This window comes from Heterocephalus glaber, unplaced genomic scaffold (genome assembly GCF_053883595.1).
Source record: "Heterocephalus glaber isolate CG9 unplaced genomic scaffold, H.glaber_assembly_v1.0 deba00001564, whole genome shotgun sequence".
Classification (NCBI taxonomy): domain Eukaryota; kingdom Metazoa; phylum Chordata; class Mammalia; order Rodentia; family Bathyergidae; genus Heterocephalus; species Heterocephalus glaber.
The window spans coordinates 2069268-2085621 of NW_028258351.1; the positions used below are offsets into that span (position 1 = coordinate 2069268).

The window sequence follows — 16354 nt, forward strand, 5'->3', positions numbered from 1 at the left end:
AGGCATAGAATCAGTTACTTATACAATCACTTGCTTATGTAATTGTACTACTTGCAATACTGGTGGGTAAGTGTGAATTTTTAAATTAAATCTCTTGTCTACCGCTGTTAAATTCATTTTGCCAGATGTTTTACAGGGAAATTCTTTTGTCTTACAGATGGATATAAATCTGAAAGAACAGGTTGTCATTTTAGATGAAGCTCATAACATTGAAGACTGTGCTCGGGAATCAGCAAGTTATAGTGTAACAGAAGTTCAGCTTCGATTTGCTCGAGATGAGCTAGATAGTTTGGTCAACAGTAATATAAGGAAGAAAGACCATGAACCTCTACGAGCTGTGTGCTGTAGCCTTATTAAGTAAGAGTATTTGTCTATTAGTGTATTTGTGTTGCCTTTGTACTAAAAACATGTTTTATTATGCCACAGTATCAAGCTTTGATTAACTAGACTACTTGGCAGTTGGATTCTTTGCCAGTAAAACTTTATTAAAACAAGGCTAGTCCAACCTTTTGTTTTATTCAAAAGAATATAATGAACATAATTGATTTTTTAAAAATTAATAATTGGAGTCTTACTCCTAATTAAGCAAGATAATTCAACAGCCCCACAGAAAGGGTATAAACAGAATAGGACAGAAACTAAACATGGTTTTAATTAATGTATTTTAAAGTTTTAGATGATGGCTTTATTTGTTGCTTTGTTCTCCAGTTTGAGTAGGATTCTAATTTGGTGGTTTTTATTTAACCATGATTCATTTAAGTATTCTAAAATAGACAGTACTAATTTTATTAAAATTTATATTAGGTAATTTCCCTTTTGTTTAACTTTTAAACTATTGCTCTAGAATCTCATCTTATAAAAAACCTGCCTCTGTAATCTCATTCTATGTATTGTGGTATTTTTCTGTTTCCTTTATTGTGTATTCTTTTAGAAGTCTGAATGTTATGAGATAACATGGTTGAACGTAAAATCTCTACAAGTTCATATACTAAAAACCTACTTTCCATCTCATCTCTTACTATTTAGTTTCTGTTCTTCTAGACAAGTTTGTCATTCAGGGCATATTTACATATGTGGCAGCCAATGTAGATATATTCTTTTAGTCTTCATTTCTTTGTCCAAATGATGACGTGCTATATATACTTTTTTTTTTGCATCAAGCTTTTTTCATGTATTTTGAAGACTGTTTCATATCAAGCCCTCAGTTGCTTTCTCAGTTTTAAAAAATAGTTGCCTAGGGCTGAGGTTTAGCTCAGTGGGAGAGGCCTTGTTTAGTATCTGTGAGGCCCTGGGTTTGATCTCCAGGGCTGCAAAAAGAAGGAAAAGAAAAAAATATTTGTCTAGAATTCCATTGAATAGATATATAGTCATTTGTTTACTGGTCTCTGAGTAATAGAAGGGGGTTTTTTCTGCTGTCACACCAGTTAGCACAGAAGCTTTCCTTGTCCCTTGTCCCTAGGCTGTGAGGATTCTCCTGGCAAGCAAGCAGTTCTGCTGTATCAGAAAACAGAGGGTGTCCTCTAAATTCAATTCAGTTCAAATATTGAACTGGAGGTAGCGTCAGATCCCACAGGCTGAGGGCTCAGTCCTAGGATTGCCCTGCCTGTGACTTTAGATGCCAGTCACAAGCCACAGCTTGTGCTTCTGATTGACCAGCTATAAATTGTGGTTCCTACAGCTCTATTTGCTTGAGTGGCTCACAGAACTCAGGAAAATGCTTTGCTTTATCAGTCTTTAAAGGGTATTATAAAAGATACAGATGAAGAGATACATAGGTAAAGGTATAGGAGAAGATGAGTGGAGCTTCCCTGCCTCCTTCTGGAGCATCGTTCTCTGGGAACCTCCACGTATTTAGCTATCTGAAACTTTCAAACACTGTCCTTTGGAACACTTCATTTCATAGCCATGTTTGATTAAATCATATTTCAATCTTCATGCCTCTCCCCCCTGGGAAGTTAGGAGGTTGGACAGAAAGACCTACCTCTCTAATCCTGCCTTGGTCTTTCTGTTGACCAGCTCTTGTCTTGTAGTCCATTCTGGCTTAGAAGCAAGTAGTACCCTGTTTTAAACACTTACAATATAGTCTCATTAAAAACTATTTGGAACTGTCCGTTGCACTTTGATTAGAATTCATATTTCTTACCCTATTCAAAATGAATTGAACCTTGTTTATCATTCTGTTTATTCCATTATCCACTGTACATTGTGATAATCATATTGGCTTATTTTTGTTTTTTGAGACAAGGTCTTGCTTTGTAGTGCAGGCTAGCTTTGAGCTCACTACATAGCCCAGGCTGGCCTCCAACTTGTGGCGATCCTTCTGCCTCAGCCTCTCCCAAGTGCTGGGATTACAAGTGTGTGCCACCGTGCCCGCTCACAATGGCTTTCTTTCAGGCTCAAAAGACCAGAATTTGTTAACTATCTCAAATTCTTTCCACTAGCTATTTCTTCTGTTTGGAACATGCTTTTTTCCCCCTTGAAGCTCCCATAATTGAATACTTTGTACATTCACTTGTTAGAATGAGTATCATTTGAGGGAGAATATCATTGACATTCAAATTAAAGTAGCAACTAGGTTACATTAATTTATTTTCATTATATATATCACTACCTGATATTTTCTTGGTTATTTTTTTCAGTGTTTATTTTTGTCTTCCTTTAGTAGACCATAATTTCTGTAAGAGGACCTTGTCTATAGTGGGTACTGCTATAATTTCTGTTGCTCAGAACAGTGGTATAAAGCATTCAAATAGTTATTGAGTTTACAAATATGTGTGAATGTGTATATATATCAGTGAATTTACTTTCAAATAGTTTTTTGTGTTAATATGTAGCACTTTTACTTATTTATTGGTTTGTTTTACATTTCCTTTTGTGTGCATTTGGGATAAACATGTAATACCTGGCTTTTAGAGAGACATTGGTCAAGTAAAACAGTATGAGTCCACAAAACAATTGGAAATTATATGCATGTTTCTTTTGAATAAAAGCTTATTTTTTTAGCTATATAAATGATTATTTTAGGGTACAAAACATGCATGTTTTCTTGAAGATGTCTTAATCCACATTCATGTCCTGAGAGCTATAATTGATAGAGATCAGTGTATAACAATAATGACAATAATGACATCTCTTGTTCTGTTGAAATAATGCACCTAAGAATGTTATTGGTTGACAGGGTTGCTTTATTTTATTCTAGTTGGTTAGAAGCAAACACTGAACATCTTGTAGAAAGGGATTATGAATCATCTTGTAAAATATGGAGTGGAAATGAAATGCTCTTAAATTTATACAAAATGGGCATCACTACTGCTACTTTTCCCATTTTGCAGGTAAGATTCTTTTTTTTCTCCACCTGTGAAATTCATCTAGTGAATTAGAAGTGATTTAGTAGATGGTAAATTCATAATAAATCCAGTGAATAATCCAGAATTTTTTCAAAAATTAGCAATTTGTTTAAATTTTTATTTTATCTAAATCTGATATCTTTAAGTGATGGCATGAGTAAATTATAGGTGAAAATAGCATTATTTAGTTTGAGGGAAAAAAGTTTTAGAGGGAAGTATTAACTGGCTGTGGTGCTATACACCTATAATCCCAGCACTCAAGGGGCTGAGGCAGGAGGATCGCCATAAGTTTAAGGCAAGCCTGGGCTATATAGTTCAAGGACAGCCTGTACTACATAGCAAGATCCTGTCTCAAAAAACAAAACCCAGAAGCAACAAAAAAGGGAAGTGTTGCTTTGTTCAAAGCTAAAAGGAGTCAATATTTGAAAAATTAATTTTATTGGTACATTTTAGATACACAATATAATGACATTCATCATTGGAGCTTTGTACCTTTACATAATATATCTTGATTTTTATTTTTTCCCCATTCCCCTGCCCTCCCTTCAACCCCTCCACCCCTCCCTGTTTGCAAAGACTTTGTTTCCATATTTTCATTTTCTCATATTAAGTCCATTCTCTTCTTTCCTTTTCTCTACCCCTTCTACTTCCCCTTTCCCTTTGAACCTTTTCTTCCTATTTCACATTATCTGTTATACCATTTAGTCCTTATTTACACTTTTAGTTTCTCACATCAGAGAAACTATTCGGTATTTACACATGTGTGTCCTATTTATTTCACTTAAGAGTATCGCCTCATTGTGCATCCATTTAGCTATAAATGTCTGTAATTTCTCATTCTTTATGGCTGAGTAGTACTCCATTTAAAAACCCCCACATTTTCTTTATCCTCCAGTTGATGGACAATTAAGCTGTTTCCCAAGTTTTAGCTATTACTAACTGTGCCATTATGAACATGGGTGCATATATATCGCTGTGATATGATTCTTTTAATTCTTTTGGGAAGATACTCAGCAGGGGAATAGCTGGGTCAAATGAGGCCTCTAATCCTAGTTCTTTGAGTTGTTTCCATACTGATTTCCACAGTGGTTCCACCAGTCTACACTCCCACCAGCAGTGGAGCAGGGTTCCTCTTTCCCCACAGCCCCACCAGCATTTGTTATTGGTTGATTTCTTGATAGCAGCCATTCATTCTGGACTGAGGTGGAATCTCAGCATTGTTTTCATTTGCATCTCTTGAATGACCAGTGATGTTGAACATTTTTTCATATGTTTATTTGCTATTTCTACTTCTTTGTGTGAGAAATGTCTGTTCATTTCAGATGCCCATTTTTGGATTGGGTCTTTAAATTTGGGAGGTCTGATTTTTTTAAGTTCTTTGTAGATTCGAGATAGTAGACCTTTGTCTGAGGAACAGCAGGTGAAAATCTGGTGGTTTTCACCTGGTGGATTGTCTCTTCACTCTGTTGGTGGTTTCTCTTGCTGTGCAGAAGCTTTTTAGTAAGAAGAGATCCCACTTGTTGATTGTTTGTGCTAGTTCATGGGCAACTGAGGTTTTGTTCATAAAATCTTTTCCTACACCAATGTTTTCAAGAGTTCTACCTAACCTCTGTTCCAGCCTGCTCAGCGTTTCTGTTTTAATATTTAGATCTTTAATCCACTTCAATTTTAATTTAGTGCATGTTGAGAGATATAGGTCTAGTTTTAATCTTTGGCAAGTTGAAACCTAATTTTTCCAGCACCATTTATTAAAGAGGCTATCTTTCCTCCAGTGAGGTTATTTGGCTCCTTTGTTGAGGGTGAGGTGGCTGAGTGTGTCTGTGTGTCTCAAGGTCTGTAAAGTATGCTGCTGGAATTTCAATTGGGATTGCATTGAATCTACATAGCAGTTTTGGAAGTATGACCATTTTCACTATATTGGTTCTTCCTACCCAGGAGCAAGGGATGTCTTTCCATTTTCTGATATCCTCTTTGATCTCTTTTTTTCAGAGTGCTATAGTTTTCAGAGTAGAGGCCTTTGATTTCTTTCCTTAGGTTGATTCCTAGATATTTCATTTTTTTTGGATGCTATTGTGAAGGGAGTTGTTTCTCCAGTTCCTTTTTCAGTGAGTCTGTTGTTCATGTACAGGAAAGCTACTGATTTTTGTGTGTTGACCTTGTATCCAGATAGTCTACTGAGTTTGATTATTAAGTCTAGAAGACTTTTGGTGGAGTTCTTGGGGTCTTCTGTATAGAGTATCATGTCATCTGCAAATAATGATAATTTAATTTCTTTGTTTCCTATCTTTATTGCTTTTATTTCTTTCTCTTGTCTACTTGCTGTGGCTAATGTTTCCAAAACTATATTGAACAGGAGTGGTGATAGTGGACATCCTTGTCTTGTTCCTGATTTTAGTGTGAAGGATTTCGGCTTTTGACCATTTAATATGATATTGGCTGTTGGTTTTTCATAGATGGCTTTCATCAGGCTGAGGTAGAGACCATCTGTTTCAATTTTTAGTAGAGTTTTTATCATGAATATATGTTGGATTTTGTTGAACGCTTTTTCTGCATCTACTGAAATGATCATATGTTTTTTTTGTCCTTGGCTCTATTAATATAGTGTATTACATTTATTGATTTGTGTATGTTGAACCATCCCTGCATCCCTGGGATGAATCCTACTTGGTCAGGGTGTATGATCTTCTTGATGATCTTCTGCATTCTATTTGCTAGTATCTTATTAAGGATTTTTGCATCTATGTTCATTAGTGAGATTGGCCTATAGTTCTCTTTTTTGGTTGTGTCTTTCTCTGCTTTTGGGACCAAGGTGATGCTTCTAGGAATGAATTTGGGAGTATTGCTTCCCTTTCAGTTTCACTGAAGAGTTTAAACAGTAGTGGCAGTAGTTCTTCTCTAAATGTCTTGTAGAATTCAGCAGTGAAGCCATCAGGGCCCAGGCTTTTCTTGGTAAATTTTTAATTATGTTTTCAATTTCATTGATTGATATTGGGTTGTTTAGAATTTTTAGGTCTTCTTCATTCAACTTTGGTAATTCGTATGTACCTAGGAATCTGTCCATTTCTTCTGTGTTTTCCATCTTATTGGCATATAGGTTCTTGAAGTAGGTATTGATGATCCTCTGGATTTCTGCTGGGTCTATTGTAATTTCACCCTTTTCATTCCTAATTGCTTGGATTTGGGCCTTTTCTTTCCTTTTTCTGATAAGGTTGGCTAAGGGTTTGTCAATTTGGTTTATTCTTTTGAAGAACCAACTCTTGGCTGCATTGAGTTTTTTGTATCGTTCTCTTAGTCTCCACTGCATTGATTTCTGCTCTGACGTGTATAATTTCCTCCCTTGCATTGGATTTGTCCTGGTCTTCTTTTTCTGTTTTTTTGTTTTGTTTTGTTTTGCTCTTCTTTTTCTAAAAGCTTGAGGTTCAGCATCAGGTTGTTTAATTGGGCTTGCTCTGTTTTCCTAATACAAGTATTCACTGCTATGAATTTCCCTCATAAGACTGCTTTCATTGTGTCCCATAGATTCTGATATGTTGTATTGACATTGTCATTTAATTGTAGAAACTGTCTGATTTCTTCTTTAATTTCCTTTGTGACCCATTGGTTATTCAGAAGTGTGTTGTTCAATTTCCATGTATTTATGAAATTCTTATGGTTTCTTTTGCTATTGACCTCCAGTTTCATCACACTAGGGTCTGATAATATACAGGGGATAACTTCAATTCCTTTGCACTTACTTAAACATGTTCTATGAGGAAGTATGTGGTCTATTTTGGAGAATGGCCCATGTGTAGCTGAAAATAATTATATTCAGATTTTGTGTGATGGGACACTCTGTAAACACCTGTTAAGTTCATTGTTTAAGAGTTTGAGTTATAGTATTTTGTTGTTTATTTTTTGTCTAGTTGATCTATCTATTTGTGACAGTGGGGTATTGAGGTTCCCCACTACTATTGTATTAGTTATTTGATTTTTTTATGTCTGTTAATATTTGTTTCATTTATTTATTTATTCATTTTTTTTTTGCTGGCTCTTTGTGTTTTATTATTTTTGGTGTCCATCACAGATGGAATTTTTCACTGGTAATTCCTCAGAACTAAATCCATTCATAGGGAATTTAGAGCAGTGAAAATAAATTTCACGCCATAGAGTAGGAAATGACAGCAATAAAAAGGAGTAGAGCAATGTGGGAATCAGCTGGTAGGACCAGTTCAGTTCTCAGCTGGTGTTGGGTTCTGCAAAAGCTGACTCATTATCACCTGTACAACATAGTACTTTGGGATCTTCAGCTCCTCCAGCTTCATTTTGTCAGTGAGATGTCTGCTAGAGAAGAACCACCACTGACTACTAGGTTTCACTCCTTCTGCTGACTGTAACCGTCTCTTCTTATGAAACACTTGTGTCTGTGGTGTGTACCGCAAGTTTGAGGTCTTTGCCTGTAGAAAGGCGCAAATGGGGCTGAGCTTCATGTCCAGAATTCGTTGGGTGGTGGCTCAGGAATATCCAGAGTCTCTGTGTCACTCTTTTCCTTTATCATGTTGATTGGTGGTGTCAAACAATAGACTGGAAGCTTATATCTATTCCCCAGTTCATCGTAGCACTCTGTAAGTGCACCATGCGGTAATGTTATGTTTGCACCATCAGTGATTGCTTGTGCCAGTTCATGATCATTGCTCTGAAAAGCATGTGCAGCAGCTTTTTTTGGGAAGGCATCCCAAATCTCTTTACAGCCTTCAAAAGCTGGTGTAGTGTTCCAAAATTCATCCCTCTTGCTGCGCACTTGTCCATCTGTTCTCGGAAAATTGCTTTTCTATTTGATTTCTCCTTTTTCAAAGGTTGGTTACGACCTAGAGTACTCCGGTGCCCTCCGAGTTCTTGAGGCTGCCCGAGGAGTCGTCCTGGGCGCCCACACACTGGCCCATCCCCTCCGCCCCGTGCCTTGTCGGCGACCTTGGGGCGCTTATTGTGGCTGGCCGCTGCCTCTGCTTCCTCGGGTGCAGTCATTGCCGCAGCCCCGAGCTCCGGACAGGCATGCTGTTCTGCTCGCCCGCCGAGGCCCAGCCTCTGCCCCCTTCACTGCTCCACCCACCGACTTGGCTGGGCCCCCTAGTATTTGTTTTATACACTTAGGCACACTAGTATTTGGTGCGTATGTATTTATGATTGTCATCTCTTCCTCTTGGATTTTGCCCTTTACAAGGATGTAGTGTCCTTCTTTGTCTCTCTTAATCAGTATTGGTTTGAAATCCATTTGATCTGCAAAGAGGGTAGCTTCTCCTGCTTTTTTTCAGGTTCCTGTCACATACTGTTTTCCACCCTTTAACTTTCAGTCTGTGAGTTTCTTTTTGAATTAAGTGTGTTTCTTGTATGCAGTATATTGTTGAATCTTGCTTCTTGACCCATTCTGCCAGTCTGTTTCTTTTGATTGGTGAATTGAGACTATTAACATCAATGGTTGTAACTGATGTATATTGACCTACCCTTGTCATGACTTCTTTTTGTTGGATTCTCCTCCTTTGCATTTAATTTCTTGTTGTGCCTGATGGATTCATTCTGCTGTGCTTCCTGGGATTGTGTTCCTCATTGTGTATCCTCATTTTCCTAGGATATTGTTTAAAATTTTTTGGAGTGCTGGTTTGATATTCATGAAGTTCCTCAGGTGATCTTTGTCATGAAAGTATCTTATTTCTCCATCAATTTTGAAAGGGTACATCAATCTTGGTTGGAGGTTGTTTTCCTTTAGGGGTTGAATTATTTCAGTCCAGGCTCTTCTTGCCTGGAGGGCTTGTGTTGAGAAGTCTGCTGTGATTCTGATGGGCTTTCCTTTGTATGTGATTTGTTTCTTTTCTGTAACTGCTTTTAGAATTTTGTTCTTCTGTTGGGTTTCTGGAATCTTAACTGTTATATGCTTAGTTGTAGATTCTTTTGATCATGGCTAGTTGGAGTCCTATATGCCTCACTTATCTGTATGTCAGCTTCTTTTCCCCTGCTTGGGAAGTTTTCTGCCATTACTTCTGTGAACAGTTTTTTATGTCATTTGCACTCTCTCCTGTTTCTTCATTGACTCTGATCAGTCTTATGTTATTCTTATTTGCATCATGTAGCAACTGCTGGATTCATTTCTCGTGGTCCCTTACAATTTTAAAGAAATTTTTCTTTTCCTTTTCACTAATTGCAATCCTGTCTTCTATATCTGAAATTCTGTTTTCACATTGGGTCATTCTGCTACATAACTTTCAGTGGAGTTTTTAATCTCCTGGATATCTGTTTGCATCTGTTTTATGGATTCCATGTTTTTCCTGCGTTGGGATTCCATTATGTTCCTCAGCTCCTCTATTTTTTTTTGATGTGTGTCTGCTCTAGGTTTATTAATCATTTCTTACATTATGGACACAATCTCTGTTGCTATCTGAGATATTTTTCTGATTTCATTTTTTTTCAGATTCTCTTTTTGTTGCTAGTTCAGGGAGTCCAGGTGGTTGAGTATCAGATTGTTCCATCTGGTTGCCCTTTGGGGTTGCCTTAAGTGATCTGGAGTTTGGTTTTGAGACTTGTTTAGGTGTCTTCTCAATTCAACAGATATAGCCTGTGGCACCTTTGTTAAGGCAACTTTTTGCTCACCGATTGGTCTTCAATTCTCAGCAAGCCACCGAGAAGCCTTTTCTCTGCTGCTCACCCCTGTGCCAATTCTTGGGTTCAGAATGGTGGCCTTCTGGATCCCTGTGCTGCCCTGTTGTCCAGGCGGGGTTCTGGCTGGGGCCTGTGGACACTTGGGATGGTATCTGGGTGTGTCTCTGGCTGGGGCCTGCCCTCCCTACATAGCTGTTTTCTGGGAGAGCCTTTGCCTGGGGCCTGTGCACCCTGGTTGCTAGTACCTGAGCGGGCTTCTGGCTGGGCTCTGCACGCACTTACCAGTGGTATCTGGGTGGGCCTCTGGCTGTTGCTTGTGCTCCTGTGCAGCTTTTTCTAGGTGGGCCTTTGGCTCAGGCCTGTAAGTCCAAGTTTCTGGGGTTGGGGTGGGGCCCTGGCTAGGACCTGCCTGCAACTGCACTGCTCTGGTTCACACGGGCTTCTTGCTGGGATCTCAGGAGTCAATATTTTCAAGTTGTAAAATTTTTTGTTACTCATAAAAGTGACATTTTGGAAAATGGGGCAGGGGATGTAGCTCAGTGACACCATGCCTGAAGGCAAGTGCAAGGTCCTGAGTTCAGTCCCTGGTACCACAATGAAAAAAAAAGGAATATAAAAAGAAAAAGTTCATATTTTGTTCACCTTACTTTAGAGATTATAGACTTGGAGTTCATGGATAAAGATCATGAATGGGCTTTGAGAAGTATGAACCTTACTAAACTGCATATAAAATATTATGGGTATGTACTTTTGTACATTTTTTTCTGGGTAGAGGTTTCATAACTGATTGTCTTCTCAAGTTCCTTTTTTTTTTGCTACTGGGGATTGAACTTGGGACCTTGCGCTTGCGAGGCAGGCAGCAGAACCACTGAGCTGAATCCCCAGCCCTCAAGTTTCTTTTTTAAGCATGTGATAATATATTTTCTTTTTTGTTCCTATTTATCTAAATTAATATACTTTATTTATTTACTTTGTTTATTTATTTATTTTTTTGGTACCAGGATTGAACTTGGGACCTTGCACTTGCAAGGCAGGTGCCGGAACCACTGAGCTAAATCCCCGGCCCAGTATACTTTACTTTTTAGAGTGGTTATTTTAGGTTTAGAGAAGAATTGAACAGAAAGTTCAGAATTCTCATGCTTCTACTGGCAGTACCCATATATACATATCTCTGGTTGGATATCAAACAAACACTTAAACTTTAAGTCCAAAACAGACTTCTTCCTTTTCCTGCCTATTGTGTCACATCCCCCAACCTCCTCCATCTTTGCCATGTAAGGGAAACAATAAATTTTACTTTTTACTAAAATACGCCTTTGCCATATTACTGACAGTAGAATACATTTGTCACAATGATGAACAAATATTGATATATTATTGTTAACTAAAGTCTGTAATTCAGTGTTTGTGTTATATGACTCAACTAGGTTTTGCCTAGTAATCCACCATGCAGAATAATGTAGGATACATTTATTGGCCTAAAAATCATCTGTTTTGTACCTGTTTATCCCTCTATTATATCATCTCATATTCCTGCCAAATTCCTGGCCAACCACTGACTCCATGGGATTGTCTTTTCCAGAATGCTATGTAACTGGAATTGTACAATATATAATCTTTCCAGACTGGCTCCTTTCAGTTAGCATTATGTATTTGAGCTTCTTTCATGTCTTTTTTTGTGGTGCTAGGGATCAAACCCAAGATCCTGCACATCCTCCAAGACTTTTCATGACTAGATAACTCATTTCTTTTTATTACTGAAAATATTTCCTCATCTGAAAGTACTGCAGTTTGATTGTCCGTTCACCTGAAGGACATATTGGTGGTTCCTAGTTTGGGGCAATTATGAGTGAAGTTGAAATAAACCTTTGTACTTATGTTTTTGTGTAGACATATTTTCTACTCGTTTGAGTAAATACATAGGAGCAGTTTTTGGATTATATGGTAAAATAATATTTAGCCCTGCAAGAAATTGCTAAACTGTCTTCCAAAGTGGCCATACCACTTTGCATTCTCACTAGCAATAAACAAGATTTTCTTTTCAAAAGCATTTGGTTGTGTTAGTGTTTTGTATTTGAAGCATTCTAATAGGCATGTAGTGGTATCTCCCTGTTGTTTAAATTTATAGTTCCCTAAGGACATATGATGTAGACTGCATTTTCATGTACTCATTTGCCATCTGTATATCCTCTTTGGCGAGGTGTCCAGATCTTTTGCTTGCTTTGGAATTACTATTACATTGTAATATATAATGAAATAATTATACAACTCAACATAATGCAGAATCAGTAGGAGCCCTGAGCTTGTTTTCTTGCAATTAGTTAGTTCCACCAGGGCTGATGGGAGACAATGACAATCGAAGTATGTCGCTTATGTCCAGTTTACTTTTTAATTTTGTTTTCGTTGTTGTCACTGTTAAAACCCTGTTTCCTGAAAACAGGATGTTGGAAATAGAAGCAAGGTTTTCAGTGCTCTTGTGGCAATTTCACAATATTCTGCCTTGACTTTAACCCAAAACACATGGATATTTGAAATTGTCTCAAAAATACTTTTTTTTTTTTTTTTTGGTACCGGGGATCGAACTTGGGTCCTTGTGCTTGTGCAGCAGGTAGCGAAACCACTGAATTAAATCCATGGCCCCTCAAAAATACTTTTAAGGGCACAATTATTTGTGATCATGCAGTTGATTTCTCTTCTACTACAAAGTCAGTTCACCTGGCTTGTTCACAAGTAGGCTACAAGTCCATTCTTTTTCAATTTGGGGGTCTTTTGGGTTGGGGAGTAATACTCAAACTTTTGAAAGCTGAGGTAGGTGAGCATGTACCAGTTAGGAGAAAGAAAGCCCTGGCTCAGTCTCTTTCAAAATTTCTACCACCATTTGAAACATGTCAAAAAAAATCCCAATGTTTACTCACTACCCCCATAATTCTAGTTTGGCTTTGAACAAAGCCACTTTACTGGTGACTTGAACATAGTTCCCGTTCTCCCCTGAAGTGACACATTGAGTTTGTTGAGCAGGTTGAATGTGTCACAAGAGTAAGCAAGATTTATGACCCATTCTGTGTCACTAAAATGTAATGCTGATGGTGACTGTTTTTCTAGAAGAAATTTCTGGAGTGGCTCTTGTAACTCAAAAGCTCTGACCAGTGATCTACCTTTAGAAAGCCATCTGTTGTTCTCTTGTGTATGAGAGAAGACATGTGTCCTCTGCATCCATCTCTTCCCGGAGCTGTGTAAACAGATATGGGTTAAGGACATGTACCTTAAGGTGGTTGATACTTTTAATCACATCCTGCAAAATGATGTTAAGTTCAGATGACATTTTTCGGCAATCAGCATTTCTCTACAGATGACAGTGTACATAGACTCACATTGAGAAGCAACCTCTGCAACCTGACTAGTGAAACCAGAAAGCCATTTACTCATGGCAACCATTCTGTCCATGTATATATCAACAAAAAATTACCAATTCAGTGTTCCTGATAGGTAATCAAAGTCTTGAATAGTTTTGCAGCTGTAGTGTTGTTAACCAACATAAAAGTGCATATGACAAATTCTCATGTACATCTGAAAAATCTGTAACACAAAAACAGCATTGTTGCCTTCTTGTCAATTGGTAGACTCATCAACCTGGATTTTGTACCACAGTGACTCATTATTCCTCTCTAACAATGTGCTTCAGTATCCTCTGCTATTCATCAGTTTGTCTAGTTATGGTGCTAGGTGAAAGGAAAAGTTCATGACAGATGTCTGTAGCAGCAGGCAGAATCACCTCTTCAACAGTAGTAAAAAGCCTCTTAGCTTCAGCCGTGTGATTAGCCGCTAAGAATGATTCTCTCAGTACAGACACATTTGATAAAGCAGTGGCCTTCAATAATTGTTCTGTTCTTCATGTTCACATTTTTTTTCTTTTGAAAAATTCCAAAAACTTGATTTATTTTTGAGACAGGGTCTCGCTATGTAGTCCACGCTGGCCTTGCAGTCATTATGTAGCTCAGGCTGGCCTTGAACTCAAAGCAGTCCTCCTGCCACAGCCTCCCTGGGATTACAGGTGTGTTCCATCACACCCAGCCCAAAGGCTTTTCTTTTAATGCAAGGTGCTTGGTCTCCAGGTGGTAGAGCAGTTTTGAAGGTTTCATGGCTTCGTTGGATAGCTGGTCAACACATATACAAAGCAGGCTTGAAAAGTGTGAATCATTTGTTATAGTGAATCTATAATTTAAATAGGACTCTTGATGTTTTCTTTTAAGTGCAGTTTTCTTTTTGTTGGCAGTCTTAGAGTCTTCTGCTGTCTCATCATTGGGTCTTCCCCTCTTTTCAGAGAAGCTCTCCAGGGTTGTTTGGTTTTTGTGGGCTTTTTTGTTTGTACCGGGGATCGAACTCAGGACCTTGCTCTTGCAAGGCAGGCAGTGGAACCATTTAGCTAAACCCCTGGCCTGGTTGTTTGGTTTTTACTCATTTAGGCAAGAGTTAGCTTGTGGACACACCACAACTGGGAGTGGAACAAGTGCGCAGTACAGGAAAGAAGTGCAAAAGCAAGTGGTAAATAAAATAATGAGCAGGACACATGCTATCTAAATTAAGTGTTGCATTCTGACTTAAAGCCTGCCACAAGATGCAGCTGTACAATTGAAGTACATCAACTCACTTTCCACTAAATGCCTGCCAGCAGATGGCAATTTAATTGTTGCTTGCCACTCACTGATAGGGCTCTGATAAAAGTCTGCAAGCAACAGACTTAGTATGGTCTTTGTAGTCAAACCCTTCTGATAATATTAATCTGTATTTATAGCCATTCCCAGCACTAGCATCATCACCCCAGCTCCACCTCAGATCATGAGGCATGAAATTCTGATAAGGAGCGAACAACCTAGAGCCCTCGAATGTGCAGTTCACAGTAAGGTTTGAACTCCTATGTGAATCTAATATCACTGCTGATGTGACAGGAGATGGAGCTCAGGCCTCAGTGCAAGTGATGGGGAGCAGCTGTAAAGGCTGAGGATCACTCATTGCTCACCTCCTGCTGTGTGGCCTGGTTCCTAACAGACTGTAGGCTGGTTCACCTAGGACCTGGTAATCCCTGCAATAAAAACAACTACTTTCATCATAGCCATATAGTTGAATCTTACAGATATAATGTTGGAAGAAACCAAACACAAAAACTACAAGCTCTATGATTCTGTTTTATGAAGTTTAAGAACAGATAAAGCTGACTGTAGTCATACAAGATGAAATGTTGGTTACTACTGTGCAAGGGTTGGGAGCAGTTGGAGGTGAAAGGGACAGAAAGGAACAGCTAAGATTCTAGGAATGTTTTGTATCCTGATTTGGTGCCAGTTACTAGGGTGCACACATAATGTGTGTGCTTACTGAGCTGTACACTTAATATTAGTGCATTCTCCTTTGTATATTACCCATCAATAAAATTATACAAATAAAATGTTATGTCAGAGGAAAAAACAAAAGGCACAAAGAAAAAAAAGACTCAAAGACTGATTATGAACATGTTGATTTATCTGTACCCATATCATTCATTCATATATATATGTATATATTCATTTTGTTTTGTCTTGCTTTTTTGGTACTGGGGATTGAATTCAGGTCCTTGTGCTTTTGAGGCAGGCGGCAGAACCACTGAACTAAATCCCCAGCCCTATATTCATTATTGTAAATATATTTAGGACAACATATCAACTCTTTTTTTAAATTTATTTTTTTGGTACCGGGGATCAAACTTGGGACCTTGCGCTTGTGTGGCGGTCGCTGAAACCACTGAGCTAAATCCCTGGCCCAAAGCTTTTTTTTTTTTGGTACCGGAGATTGAACTCGGCTCCTTGGGCTTGCGAGGTAGGCAGCAGAACCACTGAGCTAAATTCCCGGCCCTATATTTATTATTATAAATATATTTAGGACAACATATCAACTCTTGTAAGCCCCTTAGAGAAACCTTTTACTACCTGTGTCTTAGTTACTTTCCTAGTTGGGGGGACAAAATACTTGACACCCACAACATAAGGAAGGATTTATTTTGGCTCACATTTCAGTCTGTAGTCAGCTGGCTCCAAGGCAGGATGGCATGGCAGAGGAGAGCTACAAGGGGGAAAGAAAACAGAGCAAGAAGGGAGGAGTAGGGGAGGGAGATAAACCCAGACCAAACCCCCAGTGACCCTCCTCTTCCTACCAGACCCCACTTCCTAACACCCTCTCAGCTGTAATCCAATCACTTTCCAAAATCCCTGCTATGAGCACATGAGTATTTGAGGGGGCATCTAGACATAAACCATAACAACCTATTTGGTTTATTATTTCTGAAGGGCACTGAGTAGTGCCCTAACTGCCTGAAGATGTAATGAGCCTTCTAAATAGCTAATTTATTATTA

At 38.4% G+C, this 16354-nt stretch overlaps 1 protein-coding gene and 1 pseudogene across 2 annotated transcripts in view; one reads left to right on the forward strand and one right to left on the reverse strand.

Moving 5' to 3' along the window:
- The window catches only part of Brip1 (BRCA1 interacting DNA helicase 1), a 143009-nt gene that overhangs the window by 44388 nt on the left and 82267 nt on the right, over nt 1–16354 (forward strand). For both annotated transcript variants that reach the window (XM_021248691.2, XM_087191448.1), the window contains 2 exons: nt 158–357; nt 3200–3332. In XM_021248691.2, the coding sequence (XP_021104350.2) occupies nt 158–357; nt 3200–3332 (333 nt within the window). The remainder of the gene's footprint in view (nt 1–157; nt 358–3199; nt 3333–16354) is intronic.
- Nucleotides 7556–8266, reverse strand: LOC101696384 (ubiquitin domain-containing protein 2 pseudogene; annotated as a pseudogene).